The 23,734-nt window shown below is 39.2% G+C and overlaps 3 protein-coding genes across 16 annotated transcripts; 1 reads left to right on the forward strand and 2 right to left on the reverse strand.

Moving 5' to 3' along the window:
- The first annotated feature begins 3,991 nt into the window (after window positions 1-3,991).
- Window positions 3,992-5,729, forward strand: LOC139106756 (U6 snRNA-associated Sm-like protein LSm8). 4 transcript variants are annotated; one of them, XM_070663713.1, is made up of 5 exons: window positions 3,992-4,091; window positions 4,188-4,256; window positions 4,338-4,378; window positions 4,868-4,995; window positions 5,222-5,729. In XM_070663713.1, exons 2-5 carry the CDS (start codon window positions 4,226-4,228, stop codon window positions 5,310-5,312), a joined length of 291 nt encoding a protein of 96 aa, XP_070519814.1. In that variant the 5' UTR covers window positions 3,992-4,091; window positions 4,188-4,225; the 3' UTR covers window positions 5,313-5,729. The 4 variants fall into 4 exon arrangements, with proteins under 4 accessions (XP_070519814.1, XP_070519815.1, XP_070519813.1 ...); XM_070663714.1 differs by having other exon boundaries at window positions 4,003-4,129; XM_070663716.1 differs by having other exon boundaries at window positions 4,017-4,107.
- On the reverse strand, window positions 4,868-21,162 carry LOC139106752 (DNA repair and recombination protein RAD54-like). Of its 11 annotated transcripts, none has more exons than XM_070663709.1 (11): window positions 21,032-21,161; window positions 20,507-20,728; window positions 20,232-20,422; window positions 19,938-20,140; window positions 19,416-19,852; window positions 19,082-19,343; window positions 18,818-18,980; window positions 18,352-18,757; window positions 18,048-18,211; window positions 17,761-17,944; window positions 10,977-11,122 (listed from the first exon to the last, which is right to left on the reverse strand). In XM_070663709.1, the coding sequence occupies exons 1-11, from the start codon at window positions 21,032-21,034 to the stop codon at window positions 11,111-11,113; spliced, it is 2,247 nt and encodes a 748-aa protein (XP_070519810.1). In that variant the 5' UTR covers window positions 21,035-21,161; the 3' UTR covers window positions 10,977-11,110. The 11 variants fall into 11 exon arrangements, with proteins under 11 accessions (XP_070519801.1, XP_070519799.1, XP_070519800.1 ...); XM_070663708.1 differs by lacking the exon at window positions 10,977-11,122 and adding an exon at window positions 14,930-15,168 and having other exon boundaries at window positions 21,032-21,162; XM_070663700.1 differs by lacking the exons at window positions 17,761-17,944; window positions 18,048-18,211; window positions 18,352-18,757; ... (5 more) ...; window positions 20,507-20,728; window positions 21,032-21,161 and adding exons at window positions 4,868-8,777; window positions 8,909-9,104; window positions 9,232-9,524; ... (3 more) ...; window positions 14,885-15,168; window positions 16,608-16,698 and having other exon boundaries at window positions 10,735-11,119.
- A 120-nt stretch (window positions 21,163-21,282) lies between these two features.
- Window positions 21,283-23,610, reverse strand: LOC139106755 (uncharacterized). Its single transcript, XM_070663711.1, has 4 exons — window positions 23,060-23,610; window positions 22,836-22,955; window positions 22,339-22,698; window positions 21,283-22,276 (listed from the first exon to the last, which is right to left on the reverse strand). The coding sequence occupies exons 1-4, from the start codon at window positions 23,196-23,198 to the stop codon at window positions 21,819-21,821; spliced, it is 1,077 nt and encodes a 358-aa protein (XP_070519812.1). The 5' UTR covers window positions 23,199-23,610; the 3' UTR covers window positions 21,283-21,818.
- Between the last annotated feature and the right edge of the window lie 124 nt (window positions 23,611-23,734).

The following is a 23,734-nucleotide window of genomic DNA, read 5'->3' on the forward strand; positions in this document are numbered from 1 at the left end:
CGACGTAGCCGCAGCATCTTTCCGTAACACTTGTATCCCGCTCCGCTCCATTTAGACAATAAACTTCCGTAAGGGCGGATGAAGCTGGAAGTTTTACCCGCTCGAAAATTCTCTCATTAATCGAGAAGTGTGTTTATCGGGAAATTGGGAACTAATGCAGTTATCATCGCAACTATCTCGACGGGAATAAAACCTGGAACGGTTTTATTCCGAATAAATAAGTACCGTTTAAAACCGACGGGTTCTGATACGTCGCTTTATAAATGGACAAGACGGAATTCACAAGCAAGAATAGTGAAAGAAGTTTAACTGAATTCGTCAAAATCCAGAGGCGATCTCTCGTTTGACGAACGTTAAGAATAGCCCACGTATATTGGCAGCATCTGCAGCTGCTGTTAATTGATTGCGGCGCTTCGATGATTATTTTTATTCAAGTGTACATTCTTAATCGCGCTTATCTTTGCCCAACGTCTGTCCCGAACGTGCCAAGTTTGCGCCAAAAGTGCTCAACGTTTTCTAATCGTGCAAAAAAAAAAGAAAAAGAAAGAAAAAAAAATGTACGCAAAAGTGATGCCGCACGATTATCGATCTTGCATGTAATGCGAGATTTAACGGGTATACGTATAGGCCAGTTGACGAGCCCGTTGATTTTCGTACGCGAGATTCCTGCGCTCGATTCGAGAATGGAGCCCGCGTTGTTTGCCCGAAGCAACGACGTTTTGATCGAAGGGGAGTCGCGAGCGGAGAGAAACGCGATGCACTTATCACGCTGGCTGCTCGAACGTGTCCGCAATAACGCGCATAGTAACGCGCCCGCGTCTTCCTCTGTTTCTCGGCGATCGAGTTTGCCGGGGCAGGAAAACTCGTTCGGTGGAGTATTGGCAGGAAATTTTCGCCCGTTCCCTCTCGATCCCGTCTGAATATCGCGGACTAGGATGCACGCACGCGCGCAGATCGAATCTTTTCTCCGCGAGACACAGAGATTCGCGGAGAGCCGCCCGGGTCGAACTCAATCTCCATCATCGCGTCCCGCGACGAGAATGAAGAACCCCCGGGAAATTTTTTCGCAGATTATCATCAACGGTATCTGCGCTGAGAACTTTTTCCCGCCGCTTCGCGGCAAAACTTCGCCGGGAAGCGGGGCAAAAGTGCAGTCTGTTATATCTCAATAGAATAGCAATTCGAACGAAAAGGCTCTTCGAAAATTGAACACCAAACCTTTTCCCGATTGCGACCGAAAAGAGAGGAAAGAAAGAAAGAAAGAAAGAAAAAAAAGAAAAAAAGCCCGCCCGCGACTTATTTCCAGTTTATTGACTTTTTATTAATTAATTTCCCTGTATATCCGACGATTAATGTAACCTACGTTATTCATTGCTCGAATAATATGGTGTACACGTGAAACGGTCTGAATTCTTCGCGAAATATCGATTCGCATTTATAAATAAACGCGCGTTACACTTGGAAGAAAAAATCATTGAGAAGTCGATGTCTTAATGTTTAATGTTTCGAAATTAATTCCGAGCGTCGCGTATATTATATTCTCACATTCGCAGACTTTTATTATCCACCACGTCATAATGTAGTAATCCACGCAAATATATCGGGCATATGCATATATGTAAATGCATTACAACGTGCTTTCAATTCCGAGAACTTATTCATGACGGTTACCGCTGATATTTTATTGAGAGTGAATAATAAATATTGATGCAAGTGCTATTTCTAAAATGCAGCGCAATCTTGTTAATTTTAAAATAAAACATCCGAATATTTCGTAAAATCGTACACGGCGCGATAAGAAAGAAAACCAGTCGCTGTTTCATTTTTGACTTACCGCGGGATGTCTGCGACCTCTTTTTTAACTAATTACTTTGGATATTATCGAAATAAATATTACGTCTTGTAAAAATTAACACACTAGCGGGGAAAAAAAGAAAAAAAAAAATCCCGCGACGTACGTATTTCTAGCTTTACCGAAAAATACTTAAGTTTAAGAGTTAAGTAAAAAAAAAAATAAACAAAAAAAATAATGGCAAATTACAAACGTCCGCGGCGATATATTAATTATATATTAACAGACTACGAATTTATGTACTTCGAAACGTATATTTTTGCGATCATCTCGCGGCGCACTCCTCGTCCTCGTGCAAATTTTATCTCGCAGAAAAGAATTCATGTGGCACACGGAGGATTAATTTTGTAGAAAATTCGCATTCGCTGTTTACCTTGCGTATTTGTGCGTAAGCCAACTCCCGATATTTACCGGAATAAATTTCGAATCATTGGACGTGGTGGTTGGAATTTATTATTCACGAGCCCTGCTACCAAAAATTAACGTGCGCATTATTAAAATGCTATTTTGGAAAATGTTGATTTATCCGGAACTATTAGCAACAAATTTGTTTGCCATTAACATGTATATCGATTATTGTATCGCACGTACCTGATCGTCTCAATCTTTCTAATTCTTACATGGGACACTGTCTTAGTCTTTCTACTTTTTTTTATATTTTTTTTCTTTTTTTTTTATTTGAATTAAAAGTGCAAATTAAAAAGATCTTTTAAATTAATAAGCTACGAATTAAAAGAATATGTGTTAGAAATATTATTTTAAAGCGAATATAATTTTCTTAATATTAAACATTTACAAAATGTTATGAGTGACTGTAGTTCAGTGTTCCATATTATTAAGTATGAAAATATTTCATAAATATTAAATAGCAATAACTGTCTGAGATTCTTAAATATATTTTAATCTTTAAAGTGCGGTTTTCAAAATTATTCTTCTCCTTTTCAGCTTACCACTTTAAATAGTTTCAATTCTCGTTTATTTAATTAATTAAATACAAATTGGAAAGCGTTAAATAATCCCCAAATGTTAAAAGATGTAATATCCTTTTCTTTTTTTTTTCTTTTTTTACAAATACGTTTTATATGTTATGACCAAAATAAAATGCAGGAAACTAGTAATTTTCAAAAATAATTAAATCAAAAGTGTAAAATGAATCCCTAGCGATCGGTGGGCGATCGCGATTGTTCGAGATAAACTTCAGCGAGACGTGTTTTTCGCGATATAATTCAACCGAGTACACAGCCCAGCGATAACGATATCCAGCCAATTACTGCGCTGTCAATATTATCCGTCGAAAACGCCGATTTCATTAGCGGAATCAATGTAGTCGGCGGTGGCTCATTGAGCCGCGCTTAAATCCCGTAAATCACAGCGGACAAAATAACAGCGCGGCGGCCATTTTAGGAACGGTGCCTTTCGTTCCTCTCGCGAACGTGCCTGGATAAGCGCGGATCGAGTACCGATTTCGGGGGGAAGGGGGGGAGGGACCCGTAGTCTCCGACTATCATTCGCGCTTTTGTTTTCGACGTCTACTTCTTTTTGCCTCGTCATCGATCTCGCGAAACTTCGTGGGTTACGCGGCGAAAGGCGTCTCTACCGTGACTCATCGCGAAGACGCGCCGGATCTTGTATCGAAAAAATAGGGATCCACGTCAGAGTGGAGATGAGTGGAAAGCGTGGATCGCGCGGGCGAGCGCGAAAACAGCGACGGGAAATGAAAGGAAAACAGTTTACCTGAGAGCCGGTGAGAGTCCGCGGTGCCGAGTTGATACCCCACACACGAAACGCCGTACGCCAGCCTTCCGGGTCCGCAAATCAGTCTGCCCTCCGATCCCTCTGATTTTCGGCGCGGGACGTTCGATCGATGCGGTTTTTAATCCACCCAGATTAAAAGGATTGTCATCTCGTCGACGGCGACTCGAGGAGCAGTTCCAACTTCCAACCGACACGACGCCGCGTTCAAAAAGTACTGACCACTGTACTGCGCAAGCGTGCGACGCGCAATATGCACTCACTCACGTAAAACCGGCAACTAATGCCATCTCGCGCTTTCACCCGCGGTAATGGCTCGTCACCGTGACGCGTCACCGTACAGTAACGCCATTTCGCGCCGGAGCGGTGGAACTAACAGCGACCCAACCGCGCCAAAATTGACGGGCAATGTCCATTCCTGCCGTTTGTGCAAGTGCCGACTGTAAACATGCCGCTACGCGTGTAATTTAGCGTTCCTGGTCGACCGGTTTGTTCGCAACGACGTATTTTGCTGATTAAAACACAGTAACATAAATTGTATTTAACGAAGCCTGATGACTCGCTAACGCGATTCTATTTGCAGTTCTATATTGATATCCAAGTGCTGTGTGATACTAAATAATGGCGTCGGGGTTAGAAAGCTACGTGAATCGTATCCTTTTCGCATAATTCATCTTTCGATCTACTTGCAACGAGTACATTTCTGAATATATTAACCTTAATCACCGCTCAGATACAGTTTCTATTATCACGTCGGACGGGAGGAACTTTATTGTAAGTACGCAAGTTTCGCACAGTCACGAAAGCTTCGCTTTACATTCTCGTGCAATTTACAATTGAAGTCGTTTTGTACTTTATTCGCAGATATAACTGGAGTAAACGCAATAGAACATAACGCTGTATTTACTCTGTGACTTGAAATAATTAAATTTTAGTATCTTTTAAATTCAGAGTACCCAATTTTTTATACAGTTTGCTGATAAAAAGTCACTTAACAGTTTTTAGAATGTGGAAGTTATGAAAGATTAAATCAGATGTAAATTATGCAACGTATTCGATTGCTCTGGAGTTCTGTGATGCTTTACAAATTTTTTTTTTTTTAATTTAGCTCTATAAGCATTTCACAAACTGAACTAATGCTTCTAAAATATTTAAAACTATAGCTAGACATTTTGTTAACAAATCAAAATTTTATATCAATAGCTGCATCTTCTATGTCTATTGCATAATTTCGATCGTCATTTAACAAAATTTTATTTTTAGGGTACCCTGAAAGGGTTTGATCAAACCATCAATATAATTCTGGATGAATCACATGAACGAGTGTATAGCACAACGCAGGGAGTGGAACAGGTTGTCTTGGGGTTGCACATCATCAGAGGGGATAATGTGTCAGTACAATTTTCTAAGACAAAGCTCATACAAAGTAGTTTCAGTAATAATATTACAATATGATTCCTTTTATTATTACATCAGTATTTTGTATTTCTTTCACTAGAAAAATATAGAAAAATAATATTTACCTTGATCTAATATTATATGGAAATAAATATCTAACGTAAGTGTATTCGTGATGAAATACAGACATTACTTAATTATGGTATGTTTCCTTTTTAGAGCGATAGTGGGAGAACTGGATGACGAGATGGACGCGAGATTAGATCTGTCGACAATACGAGCTGACCCCTTAACTTCTATCTTACATTGATGAACATATGTAAATGTTGTAATTGGAATGGCCGCGTGTCCTCGTTCAAAGAAAAGCTATCGCCAACATTAGAAAAGAATAATACAATTTTTTATACAGGTTGTATATTGTACAAAAACCTTTCATTCCTCATATATATATACATATGTATATGTATATATATATTTATATAGACATTTACTATATAATTGTATTTTAAAAAGTGCACAGAGTTAATACAGCGGTATTTACATCATTGAAACAAACTAAAAACTTATGTTTGAATCAATAATTCTCATCTGTACAAAATTCTTGTTATATATATATATATGATATTAAACTTTACGTATGTAATTTCGCTCTAAATCTATATAATGTAGCAATAATAATAAACAAAATATATAGATTAACGTCAAGTAAAGTCTAATTCAGCAAAAATCTTATAATTCTTTATTTCTAAATTTAGCTTAACGATACGTAGAATTAGAAATTTCTGTTCTGTCGCAGAACGTTACTATTTCAATATAGACGATGGTTTAATTGTCGAAAAAATTGAGAGTGAAATAAACGAATAATTAACTTGGGATCGGAGATGTGCGAAAATACACAGTACTATATATTACCTCACATAATTTTCACGATATTATGAAAATCAAAAGGACACCGAAATCGACATACTCGCGTACTTTTCTTTCTTTTAAAGTGTAGAAAAGTACTTCGTTACATATTAATTTGCAAAATTGACGTATATCAATTTCTTTACAAATATTGCAGTTATCTTAGAATCCTACATCTCCGCGATACGTAAATGTTGCGCATGTCGATTTACGAATCGCAGATTTCAACATGTGTCTTATAAACTGTAGACAATTAGCATGTCACTTTCGTGGAAGACAACAAAATTATAAATTTATAATTATATTAATCGTCTCTATCATCTACAGCATCTTACATGCTTGATCGTTTCTGATTGATTACTTCGGCGAGACTTGCGTGTGCTAAGTGTCTTCGTAGAATCTATTATGAACGAATAAATATACATTTATTCTTTCCTGTGTATAAATACTTCTTATATTACAGACTTATATTACGAGTCTAGTTAATCTAATATCCTTGAAAATTACGTGATAAATTATAATCAATGTGATGGATCGGTACGTTCCAAATACTGGAACACGTTGGATTGTGATATTTCGAAAGAAAATTGCACGCATTATAAAGATTATTAAGTGATGTAGTTTTTTCATTATGCTTATTACAACTTAAGAGTTACGTACAATGGAGCTGCTCAGTAATTCTTACTTTTGTTGACTCCTGACGTATAATCAATCATCATCATTAAACGTGTTTAGTATTATATTATCAAATCTCTCAATTTAATCCTATATAACAAAATCCGCAATTCTAGATTTAATTTCATATAAACCAAATGTATACACATACATATGTAGATAGTTTTATAAAGAATATATATAAATATTTACATAGATACTTTTTATATAGTTAGTAAGGAAAAAAATCTACGTAAGAAAGTCTCATTATTATACCAAATAAACTGGAAAGACTTTAAAATATGCTTTTGTGAGTGCATTGCATCCATGCGTAAACGCACGCGCGAACTCCATCGCTCGTGAGAATTATCATCAGGTGCTCACCGTTTATTTTCTTTATACACATTTTAATTATTGGTCACCATATTGGTCCTGTTACGATTTCTCCGACGGATCCGGCCACCGCGCTGTCTACTACCCCAATCGTCACTTCCCATCGGACCGAAGTTAGGTCCGTTTGACCCGTTCGGACCGAATGGGTCACCTCCACTATTACCATGTCCAAAATTATTAAAATTACCACCGCAGGGATAAGGTGGTCCTCCTTCATAATTATCTGGACCGAAATTATTTGGACCAGGGCCTAATAATCCGGCTCCATTGTTACGCTGCGCGTTAAAACGCGGATCGAAGTTCATTTGATTCTGAGGTGGCATCGGAACGGGTCCGTTCATACCCATCGCTGGACCATGCGGCATTCCCATAGGTGGCATATTCTGCGGCGGTATCGGTCCAGGGCTCATCATAGGCCTCATCGGACCCATGCCGCCCATGCTCATCGGATGACTTGGACCCATCGGGCCCATCATACCTTGAGGCGGACCTGGCATGCCGCTAGGCATTGGCCCACCAGGCATACCAGGTCTTACCGGCATACCAGCAGGACCGAGACCCATGTTAGGACCCATTGCTTCCATCGGTGGCATGCCTTTGACCATCATTTGAGTGCCACTTTGCGAGGATTGTTGACTGGAAGCTGCCGCCTCGAGAGTTTTCCGTCGTGGGTCTGAGCGAACACAGTGCGGCGGTGATTTTGGTGTGTCTTGCTTGATTTGTGGTGGCGGTGACAATGGTGAGTCGGCCAGTTCAGGGCTGGATAAACGGAAGATTTTACGAAGACGTGGATCGTGCTTGACTTGTGGATCATTTTTCGTTAATTTTAAACCAGTGTAATCCGGTCTAGGTAGATCGACCACGTAAACCTTGTATGGCATTGGCGGATGTGACGCGATACTTGCATCGATTTCGGTGCACGGTATATGAGAAGGGGCCGGTTTAAACGGCAAGCTTAGTATCTGCCGCAAATCCACATCGGATTTTACGCGCAGATCCGTGTCACCAAAGTCACCGGATTGAAAACGCTGTCGGAAGTCCATGTCTCGTCTGAGATCTTGATCTGCTCTCGTACGAAGATCGGTATCCATGTTTGCGTCCACCGCGGTGATACCGGAACTATAGATGCTCGTTTCCAATCTGAGAGGTTTTTGTTCTCTCTTTATATCGGAAGATATACTAGGACTACTCGGCTTCTGCTCAATTTCTCGACGTTGCCTAGGATCTCGAGACATTCGTGGATCTCTGGATACAGATGAAGTTGCCGAAGTCGAACCCGGTGATCTTCTCGGACTCGATGATGTCTCGCTATCTGTCTTCGTATCATGTATCGATTTAACTTTCGACACATCTTGATTTGAATTTGTAGCTTGCTGTGTCTTATTGGTAGTAGAACTCTGAGCTTTCAAAGTGGAAAGCAACTTAGACACCTCAGCGCTGATGTCAATCTTGCTGAGGTCACCTAATTTGTCCACAATTGCAGCTGGTTGAGGTACCTGAGATGTGGACGTCGCGGACTGGAATTCTTCTTTGATAACGATGTTTTGAGCCTTCTCGACAGGCTCAACTTCGTCTTTTGAACTATCCACAATAGTAAGATTACCTTCCTCGTCGTCGTCATCATCATCTTCATCATCCGAATACCAATCTTCGATAATCTGATCAGTATTAGGTGCGTCGGAGTCATTATTCATGTTTTTCAAACTGTCTTGAGCTGCACGTTGTTGCTGTTGTATCCGCATAAACAATTCTTGCGCCTTTTTCGGTAAATGATGAGGCACTGTCTCATGATCCTCTATAGAAATATCTTGAGATTGTTCGCCTGTTAAACACAAATAATTATATGTTAATGATAAAAATATATAACAGGTTAAATAAACATTATTAATCATATTAAATACAGTTTAAGAAAGAAAATAGCAATAAAATTAATAGTTTTATTTTATTAATTACCATAAAGTTTTCCTTTTTCTTTATCTTCGTCTTCAGTTGGCACTTCGATAACGAGTTCTGATTCCTCATCATGATCACTCTCTTCATCAAGTTTATTTTTTGTGGCACCAGTTGTTCTGTCAGATGTACTACTGTAAAGAGGTGGCGATCTTTTTGAGTTCAATAATTGCCTTAAGTCAATATCCCTTCGCTTTTTCTGTAATCATAAATAATAATATAATTTTTATAATAATTGTACTGTTACATTTTTAAAATTCCATTTATAAGTTTGCTTTAATAATTACAATTATAATTTATTACAATAAATTTACGTAATATTATACCTCTTCTAAATCCTCTTCTTTTTCTACATTTTTCGTGAGATCTTCTTTCGTCGTGTCAGTTTTATTTGATTCTGTACTTCTTTCGCTGTAAAAATCTGCAGGCGGTGTAATTTGTGTTTGTTGCGTAGCTAAACCTAACGCAGCGTTTGGAAGTTGAAGACCAAGCTCGTTAGCCGATTGCAGTAACATAATTTGTTCGTAAGGAACTCTATCCTCGTCTGAACCCCATCGTGTCTTTTTTCCAGAAGGTTTTCTTTCCCTCATATTGGCTTTTTGTTGATTTGTTTGTTCTTCTATTAAAGTAATTATAATTTTAATTATCGCAATGTTTTATGGAAATATTAATTTCGATTTATTATTCAAAAAGAAAATTACCTTTCTCTTCTTTCTCATCGGTCTTTTCGCCAGGTACTGATAAATTTAATTCGAAAAGACTAGGAATCTTTTGATTCGATGCATCTTGACCTTGTGCAAGAGTACGTGCTGTATTATTTATCATTAACATAGCACCCTCTCTGCTCAATCTCGGAAAATCACCAAGAATTTCTTTCGGTGCAGTCTCCAAATGTTTCAAAAGAATTCCTTTTATCTGAAATATAAAGAATTATTATGGTAAGATTTTTTAAATAATAAATTTAGTTATTTTTTTATTATCTCCACATTTTTCTTTAGAATTTATATAATACTTTATTTTCAACTAGTATAAATTATAAAACTATGAAATTACAACGTACCTGTTCATTCAAAGGTTGATGAGAAAATTTACAATTGTCACCCTGATTGCACTTTAAACCTGTGTGGAAGAATTTGCAAGGGAAATCATGATGCATATAGAGGCACTTGTCTCGTTTCGCACAACAATCCATAAGATAAAACTTGCACAACTCCATTTTTCTAGGTGGCAATGCGTTGTGCGAGAATGGACAATCATCCCCTCTATGACACTTTCCTTGCATGTAATATACACAAATTGTGTCCACGTCTTGTCCATGGTCGTTGTTCTGAGGACGACGACCATTCCGGTCATTTCGAATTTGACCACGGGTCTTATTCTTACCACGCTCATTCTTGCCTCCACGACGTCCTATTAATATAAAAGAAAAAGCATTAGAAACAATTCAACAGTTATAATAGAGATAAACAATTACATCTTAATAATAATTAAAAAAAAAATTAAATCTCTGTACCTCCGCTTCCACCTCCTCCACCCCGTCCAGTATTGCGTTTGTTATCATTTTCTCTATGCCGAGTTACGGTAGGCGGCTTTTCCTCATAATCTGAGTTGTCAAAATTTTCGTGCTCGTTTGTACGCTTGGGAGAATTAGTCTCTAGAGAATCCTTCCTGACAGGTGAGGCTCCTCGTACAAACAGCATTTCATCTTCATCCTCATTCGCATTCTCGTCGTCGCTTAATTTTCGTTTCTGCAAAATATCACAAAAATTCAATTAGAAACACAGTGTAACTACAAATTAAAATTATCAACTATCATGCGTTTGCAATACCTTCTGATCTTTGGTACGATCCTCTTCTCTCTCTTCGCGTACTCTCTTCCGAGCTTTGTTTCTGTTGTTCTTGTTCTTTGCTTTTGATTCCTGGGTCTTCCCGCCATCTTCTTCCATTGCAGCTTTGATAGCCTTCTCCACATCTCCAGCCCAGTCCTCAGTTGGACCCTTGTACTTCAAGAATCGATCATGCTTGCTAGCCGTTGACAAAGTCTGCGGCTTTTTGTTCTTATTAAACTTTGCATCAAAATTTTTATTTTTCGCAGTGTCTGGCTTTGGTGCTGGCTTGGCAACCTCTGGTGCATCGTTTGCTGCTTGGGCGACTGGCTCGTCATCCTCGTCAGATGGAATTTCTCCATCTTCCAAATCGTTATCATTATCGTTGCTGCTGCACAATCAGAAAAAAATATTATGGTGAATATGAAGATAAGAATTTAAATTGCATCGTAGACATCTCAATTACTTTTGATACACAAGTTATTCTTCAAGTATTAATTTACAGCTTGAAAAGTAACTCTATATTTTTTACATATCTAGCTTGCTTTCAGATAAATATTTGTATACAATAATTGTCAGTTTAATACATGAAAAGTAACAAATGTATAGTTATATAATTATAAATCCCTTCAGCAAAGTGGCAAGATGCTGCAACTCATTATTGCAACGACGACTACCGTTCGGAGAAGTTCCTACTCGTAAAGTTTCTAAGCTTTACTCTTAATTTCACATTAGATAACGTGACATATATGTATATATACACAATCGTCTCTCCTTCGTGTGCGACAAGTAATAATTGAACAAACGTATGCGTAAAATCTAGCGACATAAAAGAAGTACGTTTTCATTTCGATTCGTCGGGAGTATCAATTCGCATTATTGCTCTACGAGATGATGATGATCAAGACCACGTTGTCTTTCGCAATACGTCTCGACGATGATGCATCGGACACAATGGCGAGACGCGTCTTGCCGGATATGTACAAAGTTCCTCCCCCCCCCCTCTCTCCGGCCGGTCTCGCCGGCCCATCGAATTTCTACGTGAAAAGAAAAAACGCATCTTTCGGTTTTACGTTATCACCTCATCGTTACTCATAATAGCCTCCGTCTCGCATTATATCACAAGTGTGTGGTGGTTGGTGGTGGTGGTGGGTGATGGTGATGGTGGACGTGTGCGTGCGTTTCGTGCATGCGGTGCGTGCCCGGCGGCGGGCTAAAAGTAACGCCGAGGCGAATTCACGAGGACGGACTCGCGATCGTCGCCAAGGCCAAATTGATAGCGCAAGCAGTCATTGAACAGCTGGGCGGACTATATACGTCGCGCGGAGGAGACACTCTTCCCCTGTCCCGCTTCCTCTCGCTCAGTCTCTTGTCCGTGGAGGCAGGCACGTTCGCATGGGTCTGTAAACGCTGTAACGTGGCGCCGTGGCTACTGGCCGTGCCAAAAACATCCGTTAGAGCGGTAGGAAAGCGGGACGCCGGGGAGCGGGGGCGAGAGGGGGGGAGGGAAGGGGAGGAGGCAGACGACGGCGTCACGACGCCGAAACGGGCACATACGACGTTGAGAACCGATCGATAGGCGCGAGATCCGGCGGGAAAACGAGCAGGTGCGCGTGTCTGAGAATCACGGCTTCGCGTCCACGCACCGGCGTAAACGGTGTTCCTCCGGCGGTCATAGCTCGCCGTCGCGTCGAGGAACAGCATTTCTGCTGGCGTATATACGTACACACACGCACACGTAGACACTCCGGCGTATGGGTGCCCTGCGAAAAGAAAACCGCAGCATGTTGTGTACGACACTTGGCACGAGAGTCAAGATACCCCGATGCGAAATAGCGATTCCCGATTTGCGGCGATACGCTGACGAGCATGAGGCGTGGATGGCGAACAGTAAAATATATGTTCTTTTTTTTTTTTTTCTTCTCCCACGTAATAATCGCGATAAAAGGTTGAATACCTTAGGTCTCAAGCTTTAAGAATCTACGAGAAAAGTATTCGAAATTAGCATGGACATAAATACGTTTACGGACTCTGTCAGAACAATTGTTTTCCCGTTTATCGTTACGCTGATATCCACCCGCTCATCCCCGCTCGCGATATAATTTTTTTTTTTTTTGCTTCCGGATTTAATACAATATTTATAACAATCGATCGTCGATATACATACGGGCGGGGTGGCTTCACGTACGAACATAAAAGATTGGAGTTGCCTTACCGCTCACATCGGGTTATCATCAATTCGCACTACATTATCATCATTATCATTGTCATCAGGTCATGATCATCATTCATCATCATTATGACGAGTCGTCATAATCATCATTATGGTAGCATAGCATCGTAGGAACCACCAAAAATGTCGTCGTCGTTGCAATGTCGTCGATTTAAGGCAGCGTTAAAGCCGATGACGCCGAAGGAGATATTACGCCCAAAAGCTCTTCGCGTGTCGATTCCCGTTCATTGAAGAGTTTCCCCGTCACCGCTGAACGTTGCGTGCGTGCGTATGTGCGTGTATGTCTTATGTGTAAGAGGGTAAAGACTAGGGAGTCTTCAATTGGATGCCCCAACGTGGAAAAGCATGTACGCTAAGTGGCTCGGATCGATCTATTTATTTATCCATCGTCTTTCGTTTCTGAATTCCGTAATCCTTCCCGCGACATAATTTTCCTTTCCTAATTTTACACAATTCTTCTAATCAAGCTTGGTTCTTCGCGACGCAAATTAAACGATCCCCCGACTGCGATCATGGCTCGTTTTCCTCGCCAATTAAGATTGGCTTTTAAAGAATCGATCAGAGCCGAAGAATGATGTGACTTTAATCAATTGTAGTCAAATTATTTTTCATTTGCATACGCGAAAGCAGCCCGAGACTCAAATTGAAATTTTCAACGTCTTCGATGATTGACGAATAAAATGTATAAAAATTATCTTTATAAAGATTCTACTTGTTAATTGATGTATTATTTAAAGAAAATATAAATCCTGCTATTTTAAATGGTCTTGGTGGTTTATATCGAAATTATCGACGCCGGTGTTCTCGTTAAAATAAAAATGAAAAAAGAAAGAAAAAAGATGATTTACTTTAAGTAGAAAAATTCGACGAAGACAGCAAAATGCGATACATCCGAGACACCTAGTACATGCGCGCAAAGGAGGAAGAATTAACGGATCTCTCTACTCGCATCGTCCTACTTACACACGCGTTGTACACGTGAATCAATTTTTCATAAGGAGGGGAAAAAAAAAAAGAAAAAAAAAAGACGGAGGGACTGTTAACCGGAAACGACCCGGAAGCGATCGATTCAAGATTGAACCTTATGGGTTCAAACTCGCTCAGAAAATCGAAAGAGTAAACGTTTTAACTCCCGAGTTTTTTGCGTCTCCATCGGCGATCTATTTTAAGATATTTATCTTATTTTTCCGCTGATAAAGTTGCCGCGCACGCGTTCGCGGACGAAAGACACTCCACCCTGATTCTACAATCGCACGTTCTATAAACAGAAAGAAGCCGCAGGCGACACAATTCTCTCCCCTTTTCCTGGTGTTTCTCTCTCGCGGCCCGATTCCAAAAATAATCCGCGGGATCGCGATCCGTCGCGTAGGCCAATTCTCGCTGCCCGTATTGGCAAGGATTGCGAGAACGGCCTTGACCCTTTACCTCGCTTTCCTGCATCGATTCGTCGTTCCGAGGAAGAATATAGAGCGCCTTTTTTTTTTTTTTTCTTTCTCCTTCGTAGGAAACGTTACGAGACAGGCATGTTAGAACGGGAGGCACAAGACGGGATCGCTCTTCTCCGTCGCTCTGCGGTGGAACTTGTCCAAGTGGAAGGAAGCGGCGGGGAGGAAGAAGCGAGAGGTGCGTCGGAAACGGGAGGGTGACGGAAAGACGGAGAAACTACGAAGGGATATGTGTGTGTGGCACGCCGGCATGTCCGTCGTGTGCTGTAAGTATATATGCGTGTACCAAGTGTACGTGAGCGGCGACGGTTGCACGGTCACTCGCGAAAATCGTTTTTTTCCCTCGTTGCCATTTCAGTACCCCACATTCTCGGCATTAGGACGAGAAAAAAATAGAAAAAAAAAAAAGAGAAAAAAAAACCGAGAGAATATCTAGCCGGATGAGTATATGGTAGTATATAGTTAGGAGGCAAACCTTTGGATCAGAGTCTCAGCCGCGGAAACACTCTCTACTGCCATTTTCGCTTTCGGGCCTCCGCAGATCGAGATCTGCGCGTACCGCGCCCGCTCGGTTGGGTGCCCCTTCGGCGAGGTGCCGGGACTTTCCTATATCAGCACTGCGGCCGGTCCGATCGGCCGGATCATACGATCGATTCGCCCGACCACACTCGACAGGTCTTTGCTCTGGCGGAATAATCGCGCCGGCCGAAGGCTGGCATTTGCGAGGGCTCAACAAGCTCTCCACGTACGGAGCGAACTCTGGAAAAGATTATTTACGTCTTTCTCTTTTTTCTCCCTGTGTCTCTATCTGTTCCTCTGCGTCGCGTCTCTACCTCTGTCGCTCTCTTTTTCCCTTGTTTTCCGAAAACCGACTACCCGAGAACGACTTTTCCCTCGAAAACTTACAGGTTCTCCTTTCTTTCTCTACGGGGGGATTCGCTACGATCTTTTCTCCTTCACGAGGACCTTTTCGCGGGCTACTGGCAGGCTCGGGATCCGCGCGTTTAGCCCAGAACTTTGTCCTGCGAACTGAATGAACGCGTTATACCGCGCACTTTTCTCGGCTGGCTTTTTTTACCCCGGTCTCTCTCTCTCTCTCTATCTATCTCTTTCTCGCGCGCGCGGTCTCGCCCAACGGGCAGGTCGACAGGTTCCCTGATTTTTCCTCTATTTTTCACTGGGGCGAACGTCGCCCTTTCGCGCCCAGCAGTGAACCGCGTGTGGAAAAGCCGGTCAAGTCGCGCGGTCCTCCTTTTCTCGCGAGAACGACGTCATTCTGGCTGACGTGGCATGACGGCCCCAGCGACAAACGCTCGCTTCGTGGGCGTCTCTCTCTTTCTTTCGATTATCTCTTTACCTACCCACCCTGTCTGCCTGGCCTGCTCGCTTGCTCGTGTTTGCCTGCCTTTGCCTGCCCCCCGCCGGTCGTCCGTTTACGTGTCTGTGAGTGTGACGTCGAAGTGACCTCGCGTGCGCGCGCGAAACGGAAGTGCGATGCGTTTTGGAAATGGGAATGCGCCCGCGCGCGTGCGCGCTTGTCGCCCGAAAAACCGTCGGAAAACGATGACCGAAAATAGGGGCGGGGGCAGAGGGAAGGGACGTAGACGTGAGCGCGCGCGCGCGCGATAAAAAGAGACGGAAAGAGAGATAGAGAGAAAAGTGGCTCCTTCTCTTTAGGCGAATCCTTACCCCCTTCCCCGCGGCCGAATACGACGATGCTTTCACTCCTGCGATTTTTACGGTGACACGATACGGATTTTTCGACAATGGCGCCGTTTCGTTCGTTCTTTCTTTCCTTTGCCCGAGATACGGCGAATGTTCGGTGCCCCCCGAGAACGACAGAGATAGGGAGGTGACGAGTTTTGCAATGCGCGCGACTCTTGCCGAGAGAACGTCGAGCGTCGGCGAGCGAACGAGTTCTTTGATGCGATATCGAAGCTGGACGGCCGAAGTCGGTCCGAGGTGTCACGGGCTCGCGTGGCTCCGACGTGCCGTCAGGATCGGCGGAGCGACGTTCGCCGTGACCAACGGCAAATGTCTTTTGTCTTTGTCTCCCGTTCGTTCGCGTCTCCGCGTCGCTCGGAGATCCCGATCTCTCGGCAAGGGCGTTAGAACAGCATGTGGATGCAGCGAGATAAACGAGCCGCAAAGCAAAGACGAAGAGTACGAAATCGGTCGGACAGATGCGTATTATTTACTCTCTCAGCAGACAGTATAAAAATGTAGCGGTTTATATGACGATGAGCGAGAACTTCGGAGATCGAAACTAAACATGGCCACATCTGGAACTATTCTGAGCCTCCCAGTCAGACGCCCGTCGCGGAAACCGTCGTCGCCGCACGGGGGCCGGGCGGGCTGGCGGTGGCGGAAACGAGCGAGCAGGAGCGGGTCAGGAGGGAAAGCACGGAGGCACGAGTTCTGCCAATCGCGTACCTCGGACACCGGTCACGTGACCGCGCCGCCGCTACCGCCCGCGTCCCCAAACCCACTCGAGGCCGCGCGTCTCGCGTCGCGCCCCGCATTCTCACGGTTCCGTGGCCCAAGGGGAATGGGAGAGAGGTGAAACCGATTTCTCGGCCGCTCGCGTGAGACGGGATTCCTGAATATCGCGCGCCGTTGCGTTGCCCCGCATACGGACTTATGCCGAGAGGCGCGACACGGCGCTACTACACGACCTGAAAATATCCGCTTTTCCATCGTGAACCCAGACGCGTGACTCGGCGCATCTTTCGTGCATGCGATCACGGGCCGACCAAGCGCGAGACACTGAAAATGACGATAAAGAATTGTATAATCCACATGCCCCGCTCGATATATTCTTTATTACACGCACGTTTGATTGCGCGCTCACGCTCGTTTTGCCATTAAACGAACACTGATTTCGCTTTTGTAAACATCCGTAAATTCGTTTGTTAGTAAACGATTATTTACTTTTTATATATTTTTTTAATTTGATAAGACGTCACATATGCTAAAAAGATAATAATATAGAACAAGCTGATAAGGAGGAGAAAGAAAATACGTAATCGTTAACTTTGTAGAAATAAAAACTGAAACATATAAATTGTAAATTCTTCCACTATCTTTCTGGTGGATCACATTTTAAAACTTAAATAGCGATAAATTAATTAACACGTCTTAAAAGTTATTTGTTTGTTTTACAAATAAGTTAAAATATTTTTATCAAATTTAGAAGAAAATTTATGTAATATATTTACTGTTGAAAAAGAAGGCACTATCAGATCACAAAGTTTTTCAACAGAGATAATTTTATACATTTTCTTATCAATATTCTAGCTTCTAAAGATTTTGAAATAAAATACTAATAAAGCGTCTTAAGAATTATTTTACTTGTTCGTGCGAACGATGATGGAAAACGAACGAAATACCGCTAGGCCAGCATTGTCGTAACGGTATGTCTGGTAAATTCCGTGGGTTATGCGAGTGTCGCCAATCCGATAGATCAGAATTGCAATCAGATTGCTCCGATGGTCCCTTTACCTCGATACCATTAACACAGCGTTTGCATTTAAACCTAAACAAAAAAAATGTAACATTATTTTTCATTTCTAACATATAAATAATTTTAAAATGTTACAACACAGTCTCGAAATAATTGCAACGTTTTCAACAATTACTTTGCATGCGTATCAGAAACTGTATTCTCCTCCAATTTGAATAAATCGCGCAGATCGTTTACAGTGAAATGTCTTGCTACATCGTCCTCCTGATCGACCACTGTAGAACTCAATGCTTTTTTATGAGCTTGTCTTTGAAATATTTTTTCTTCTATTGTTCCAGTCTGGAAATATACATTTGTTTCATATATGTGCTGTGTATGTATTTATATAAATATATTAATTTTTATATGAGAAATATTTTATATTAATAAAAAAAAAATTTCTTATTATTCAATAGAAATAGTGTTATTCTGATACTAACAGAAAGAAAACGATATACGAAACACGGCTTCTTTTGACCGTCTCTCCATACTCTGGCCATCGCCTGATCGTCGTTTGCAGGATTCCAATCTGGATCGAACATAACGAGACGATTTGCACCAATGAGATTCAAGCCGCATCCTCCGGCTTTTGAGCTGAGCATGAAAATAAAATCGCTGCTGTTCTCATTATTGAAATTATCGACCACTTTCGATCTCTTCTTAATCGTCATCGTGCCGTCAAGCCTCACGTAATTGTAGGAACGTTTGTGGCAGAGTTTCTCAAACAAATCAAGAGTCTGCGTATAATTAGATACTAATACTATCTTATCGTTTGTTGTGGTTTTAATAGACGCCAGTAAGCAATCCAAAACCATCAGTTTGCCTGATAATTCTGGTAACAGTTGTCTGAAACAAAAGTATTTCGTTTAGCAGGTGACATTTTATCACATAATATATTAATCTTACTTTGTTGAATAATTCGATGGTAACAATGATGCAGCTCTCTCAAATCCTTCTGTCTTTTCTATAATCTTGTCATATATTAAGTCGGGATGATTGCAAAGCTTTTTTAAGAGAGTTATGGCAGCTAAGGCGGAGAGAGTGCCTCCTTTTTTTGAATTATCCTTTTCTGTACGATATAAAAAAATTTTATGTATTATTCCTGTATTTTATTGTTAAATAAAATATTAATTTTTACTTTAAAAATTGTTTAAAAAATTATAATCATACCTTCCATAGATTTTTTAATACTATCACTCTGTATAAAGTTTTTATAAAGACGCGTTTGCAGCTCTCCCATTTTTATACATACTACAAGTTCGTGCTTTATTGGCAAATATTTCGAAAGCAGAGCGTTTGTACGTCTAATGAGACATTTATTAACAATAGATACTAAGTCAGTTAAACGTTCCTGAGCAACTTCACGTTCTGCGTCTGTCGCAGCAGCGTCTTGACCACGTAATATAGGTATCTCGTACTTTTTTCGAAATTCCTAGAAAATAATTTAAACAACATAAGTTGCAATATATAAATTACAATGAGTGATTTATTAGCATATATTTACCTGTGCAGTTCCTAATAATCCTTGATTAACAAAGTGCACAAGAGAAAAATATTCTAACAGATCGTTTTGAATGGGCGTTCCACTAAGCAATACTCTTCTTTTAGCTTTCAAACCCATTAAAGATTGATATGTTTGATTTTCAGAATTTTTTAAGCGGTGACCTTCGTCGCACAACACAAGGCCGACTTCGTCTTGTAAGGCGTGTGCGTGTAAGCGGAATGTTTCGTAACTTATAATAAGAATAGGAGTTACACATCTGCCATAAGTCTTCATGAAACGAGTGAGTTTCATATCGATGTCAGCTTTTTTTCCTCCGTCAATAGCAAGAATATTAACCATGTTATTTAACCATTTATTAATCTCATTGAACCAATTTTTTACCAAAGAACTGGGTGCAACTATAATTGCTTTCTCTATTATTGGCTTGGCTTCTGGTCCTACACATAAATACCTTTCCATTATAATCATTCTATTTTTTTTTTTTTTTTTTTTTTTTTTTAATAATAACTGTAGACATTTTACCTTGCTTTAACAATGTCCATAACAGAGTTATGCATTGTAATGTTTTACCAAGACCCATTTCATCTGCCATAATACAACCGTATGCATTTTCTATACGTTTGCCTGTTACACATTCATACATAAATTTTACACCTTCACGTTGATGTGGTCGTAATACATTGCATAATATGGGGTCTACAACCACATGTACTAGCTGCTTTGTTCTGTAAAAATTAAGTATATATCACATATCCATTGCTTGATTATAAAATATATTTTATGTATAAAAATATATTTAAAAACTACTATACATACGAATCAACTTTTATTCTATCATGTTCTGACAATTCTGGAGGTATGTAGACAATTAATGCATTTGGATCATTAGGATCATGTAATGGCCTACGTGGTCCTGGAAGACGTAAGCCAAGTACTCGCCCAGATAGTTGATATCCAGGTATTGGTATTTGAAAGGGTTTACTAAGAAGTCTTCTTACTCTTTCTTCCTATTTAACATAAATAAATCTCATACCAATTATATAGTAATAAAATTAATAAATAAAAAAAAGGTGATTTAAAAATAAACTTACATGTTCTGATACTATCTTCTGCATAACACAGACACTGTCATCAGAAAGAGGTACAGCTCTGCGTTCTGGTATCTGTATATCCATGATACTCTTGCAAGTTCGTTTTTTTGGCTTTTGTGTACATTTTTCAAACTGGCCTCTTTGGCTTAATTCCACAATATCCTGAGGTATATCCAGAAGCAAGGGACGCTTTCCCCGTTGACTAGGTGCAAATGATCGAATCTTACAAAAAAACAAAAAAAAAAACACATTATAGAAATATAAAACGCAAGTAAATCTACTTCATCCACTGTCATTCAATGATTCCTTTATAACATAAAAACAGACAAATTCAGTCAAATAAAGGGTAATGCAAACTACTGCAGTGGACGAAGCTTTATCCTTTTCCCTCATTCTACATTTAATATTTTATCAAAAACAAGATGTAAATATAACGATACCTAACCCTATTGCTAATACGCTGAATAAAAGTTTTCATAACACGTTAATAAGCAAAGAAGTTGAAAATATTCTGTGAATTATTACCATTTCAAGCGTTTTTAAGCACTCATTCTATTTAAAAACTGGCTTCGTTGTTTTGCAGTCCACTATTGTTAACAAAAGTAGCGCTAACCGGTAACCAAGACTCCTTTCAAATTTAATCAAACCTAAAAAGATAGGACGATTATTGGCCGCGCTAAAGCGAATATTGGGCACAAGGAACAATAGCGCTCCTTGCGGGAAAATAAACACCATCGTACAAATGTAATTTTTAAATGTTTAAAAATTATTAAAAACAGCGTAAAAGAAAATAAAATAAATGAGAAAAATAAAATATACAAATGCGTTTGAGTTTTACTTTCTTTTTTCTCTGTCGAGATAACGTTTCCTTTTTCTTTCTTTGTTTTAACCCGAGTATTCTATTATAACAATTCAATTAGGCATATTTATATTTTCTCAACTATAAGATTATTAATAATTTTAAAATGCGATGCTTTACTGCGTAAAATAATAATTACAAGAATTAAAATTCGAAATAGGAAACACTTGAAAATGTGAAATATACAAATGCTTTAAATCAACATATATATTTATCAAAATTAACAAAAAATATTGCATAGAATCAACAGAAAATAATTTCTAGTATAAATAACGTTTCATATCAATTCAACAACATTTTCAATAATAAAGAGATTGCCAATTAATAAATAAATACTTCGGAAAATCTAACGTTGCAGTATACTTGCAAAATATATATAAAGAAAAAAAAAATTATATATCTTGTACAAACAAGATATATTTTGTAAATATCCCAACAATTTCAAAATGAATGTTATTCTATTAATTTGGCAAATTTTTCATCCGTTTTTTGTCTTAACAAAAATTCATTATAAGTCATATGTTCAGCTCCCTTAACACCAGTTTTAAACTGTTCGTAATTCTGTTTCCGTGTGCATTTCTTCGTATCATTTTTCTTATTCTTTTTTCGACTTTTATTACCTTCAAATTCCTCCGGAGGACCCTCTACTGCATACAATTTATTTTTTGATGGATCTTTAAAGTTTAGTGTTCCGAAGATCATTGACATCCCCGGAGGAATTTCAAAGATCTTTTTAGGAATTTGGGGAAGAGTCTTGTAAAATTCTTTAACACTTTTTAAGTGTTTCAACGAATCGCAAGGGTTTTTCTTGTAATATTCATTTGGATGGTGCTCCTGACGAACATGAAGCAATTTTGGAGACTCTACAGAAATGTCCAAGTTTTGTTGTGAATTTTTTTCTTCCAAGGTGTCTGAAACAAGTAATGAAAAATTAAATTACTAGTAAAAATTTTATTTTAAGTAAAATACTTACCAAGAACTATAGCATTTTCAGCTGTCTTTACACTTGGCACTTCTCTTTGCAATTTCAAGTCAAATTTGTTTCTTTTATAGCTGGTATGAATCGGTGATACAATTCCATAAAGTGGAGATCTGACGCTCGGTATGTCTCTAGATATTTCTGGTGATTGTAAATGTACCTGGTGTGATGTACCTGGAACTGGTGATTCAAACAATATCATCTGATTATCGTTGTAAGAAACAGATGTTGGCAGACAGCTTGCTCTTATTAACTCCTCAAATTCAGTACTCCAAGAGTTGTCGATATTCTGATTAGGTGACGCCTTCTTTTTTTTAGCTGCATATTCCTCTTGAAATTGATACTTTCGTTTTTCTGTAACATAAACAGTATTAATTCTGTGCTTTATATCCTCTTTAGTATATGATACTTTAATATTTGAAAATTTAAAAGTACAAATATAAAAGATCATATACTTTCTTAATTATTAAACATTTTTTAATGTTACAAACTGCTTAAATTATCATCCACATGTTTTAGTTTAGCATTCTCTTCACTTTTCGAATCATTAGTGCTTCTTTTTGGGTCTTTATCTTTCGTCTTCTTTTCTTGCGTAGTTTTCTTTTTGTACTCTATTGGTAAATTTAAAACGAGTTATAAATTAATAAAATATACATATATTTTTTACAATTTAAATTAAGAGAAGTTGCTATTAAATATATAATAAATTCTTTACCTTTGTTACTTCGGTTCCCAGACGATTCTGAAGTAATATCGGACATCAATAAACTAAATTCATGATATTTAGATTTATTTGGCGTGCTTGATAAAATACGTGATTTCTTAACATTTTTATAAGTGTTCGTTCTCTTCATTTTAAATTAGATATAATCATTGAGTGGACGTAATTAATAAAGTATTTAATTTTTAGCAATAACTTCGACACCGAATTGAACTATTGCGTTCCGTCAGATTCGGCGTTCACTTAGCGAGTGAGCTGATGTACGAGAGAAATAAAAAAAAAATCTTCAGCTTGTTTACAAACCTTCTTACACTGGTATTCATAGTTAGTCTTATTTAATTTTGAACCAATCACAGAGCCTTATTATCGTTTTGAAACATTGCTTAAAATGACTTCGAAATAAAAACTGACTATGAATAGCAGCCTTATCACTTTCATTCTATTACGAAGTAAACTTATACATATAATACTGTGCGTAGCTGTTAATTAATTCGGATAGTTTTGTTTAATTAGAATAGAACTATAAAATTTGTAAAGAAAAAAAAAAATATATATATATATATATAAAGAAATAATCTAAATAGATATTTCATTGGTCGTAAAAATGTGAGTTTAATAATAATATAAAATAAATTAATAATATTCCAGGATAAATGGACCAAGCAGCAT

This window comes from Cardiocondyla obscurior, linkage group LG11 (assembly GCF_019399895.1).
Source record: "Cardiocondyla obscurior isolate alpha-2009 linkage group LG11, Cobs3.1, whole genome shotgun sequence".
In the NCBI taxonomy this organism is placed as follows: Eukaryota; Metazoa; Arthropoda; class Insecta; order Hymenoptera; family Formicidae; genus Cardiocondyla; species Cardiocondyla obscurior.

Excerpts from the sequence above, each read along its gene's own strand:
- LOC139106756 (XM_070663713.1), top strand. The coding sequence starts at position 4,226 with ATGGCGTCGGGGTTAGAAAGCTACGTGAATC. Across the intron at positions 4,257-4,337 it reads GTTAGAAAGCTACGTGAATC|ATACAGTTTCTATTATCACG; the intron begins GTATCCTTTTCG and ends ATCACCGCTCAG. Across the intron at positions 4,996-5,221 it reads ATCATCAGAGGGGATAATGT|AGCGATAGTGGGAGAACTGG; the intron begins GTCAGTACAATT and ends TTTCCTTTTTAG.
- LOC139106752 (XM_070663698.1), bottom strand. The coding sequence starts at position 14,928 with ATGGCAGTAGAGAGTGTTTCCGCGGCTGAGACTCTGATCCAAAG. Across the intron at positions 10,654-10,734 it reads ATCGTACCAAAGATCAGAAG|AAACGAAAATTAAGCGACGA; the intron begins GTATTGCAAACG and ends GATATTTTGCAG. Across the intron at positions 9,821-9,965 it reads ATCAACCTTTGAATGAACAG|ATAAAAGGAATTCTTTTGAA; the intron begins GTACGTTGTAAT and ends TTTATATTTCAG.
- LOC139106755 (XM_070663711.1), bottom strand. The coding sequence starts at position 23,198 with ATGAAGAGAACGAACACTTATAAAAATGTTAAGAAATCACGTATTTTA. Across the intron at positions 22,699-22,835 it reads TGTGGATGATAATTTAAGCA|AAAAACGAAAGTATCAATTT; the intron begins GTTTGTAACATT and ends TTTATGTTACAG. Across the intron at positions 22,277-22,338 it reads TGAAAATGCTATAGTTCTTG|ACACCTTGGAAGAAAAAAAT; the intron begins GTAAGTATTTTA and ends TACTTGTTTCAG.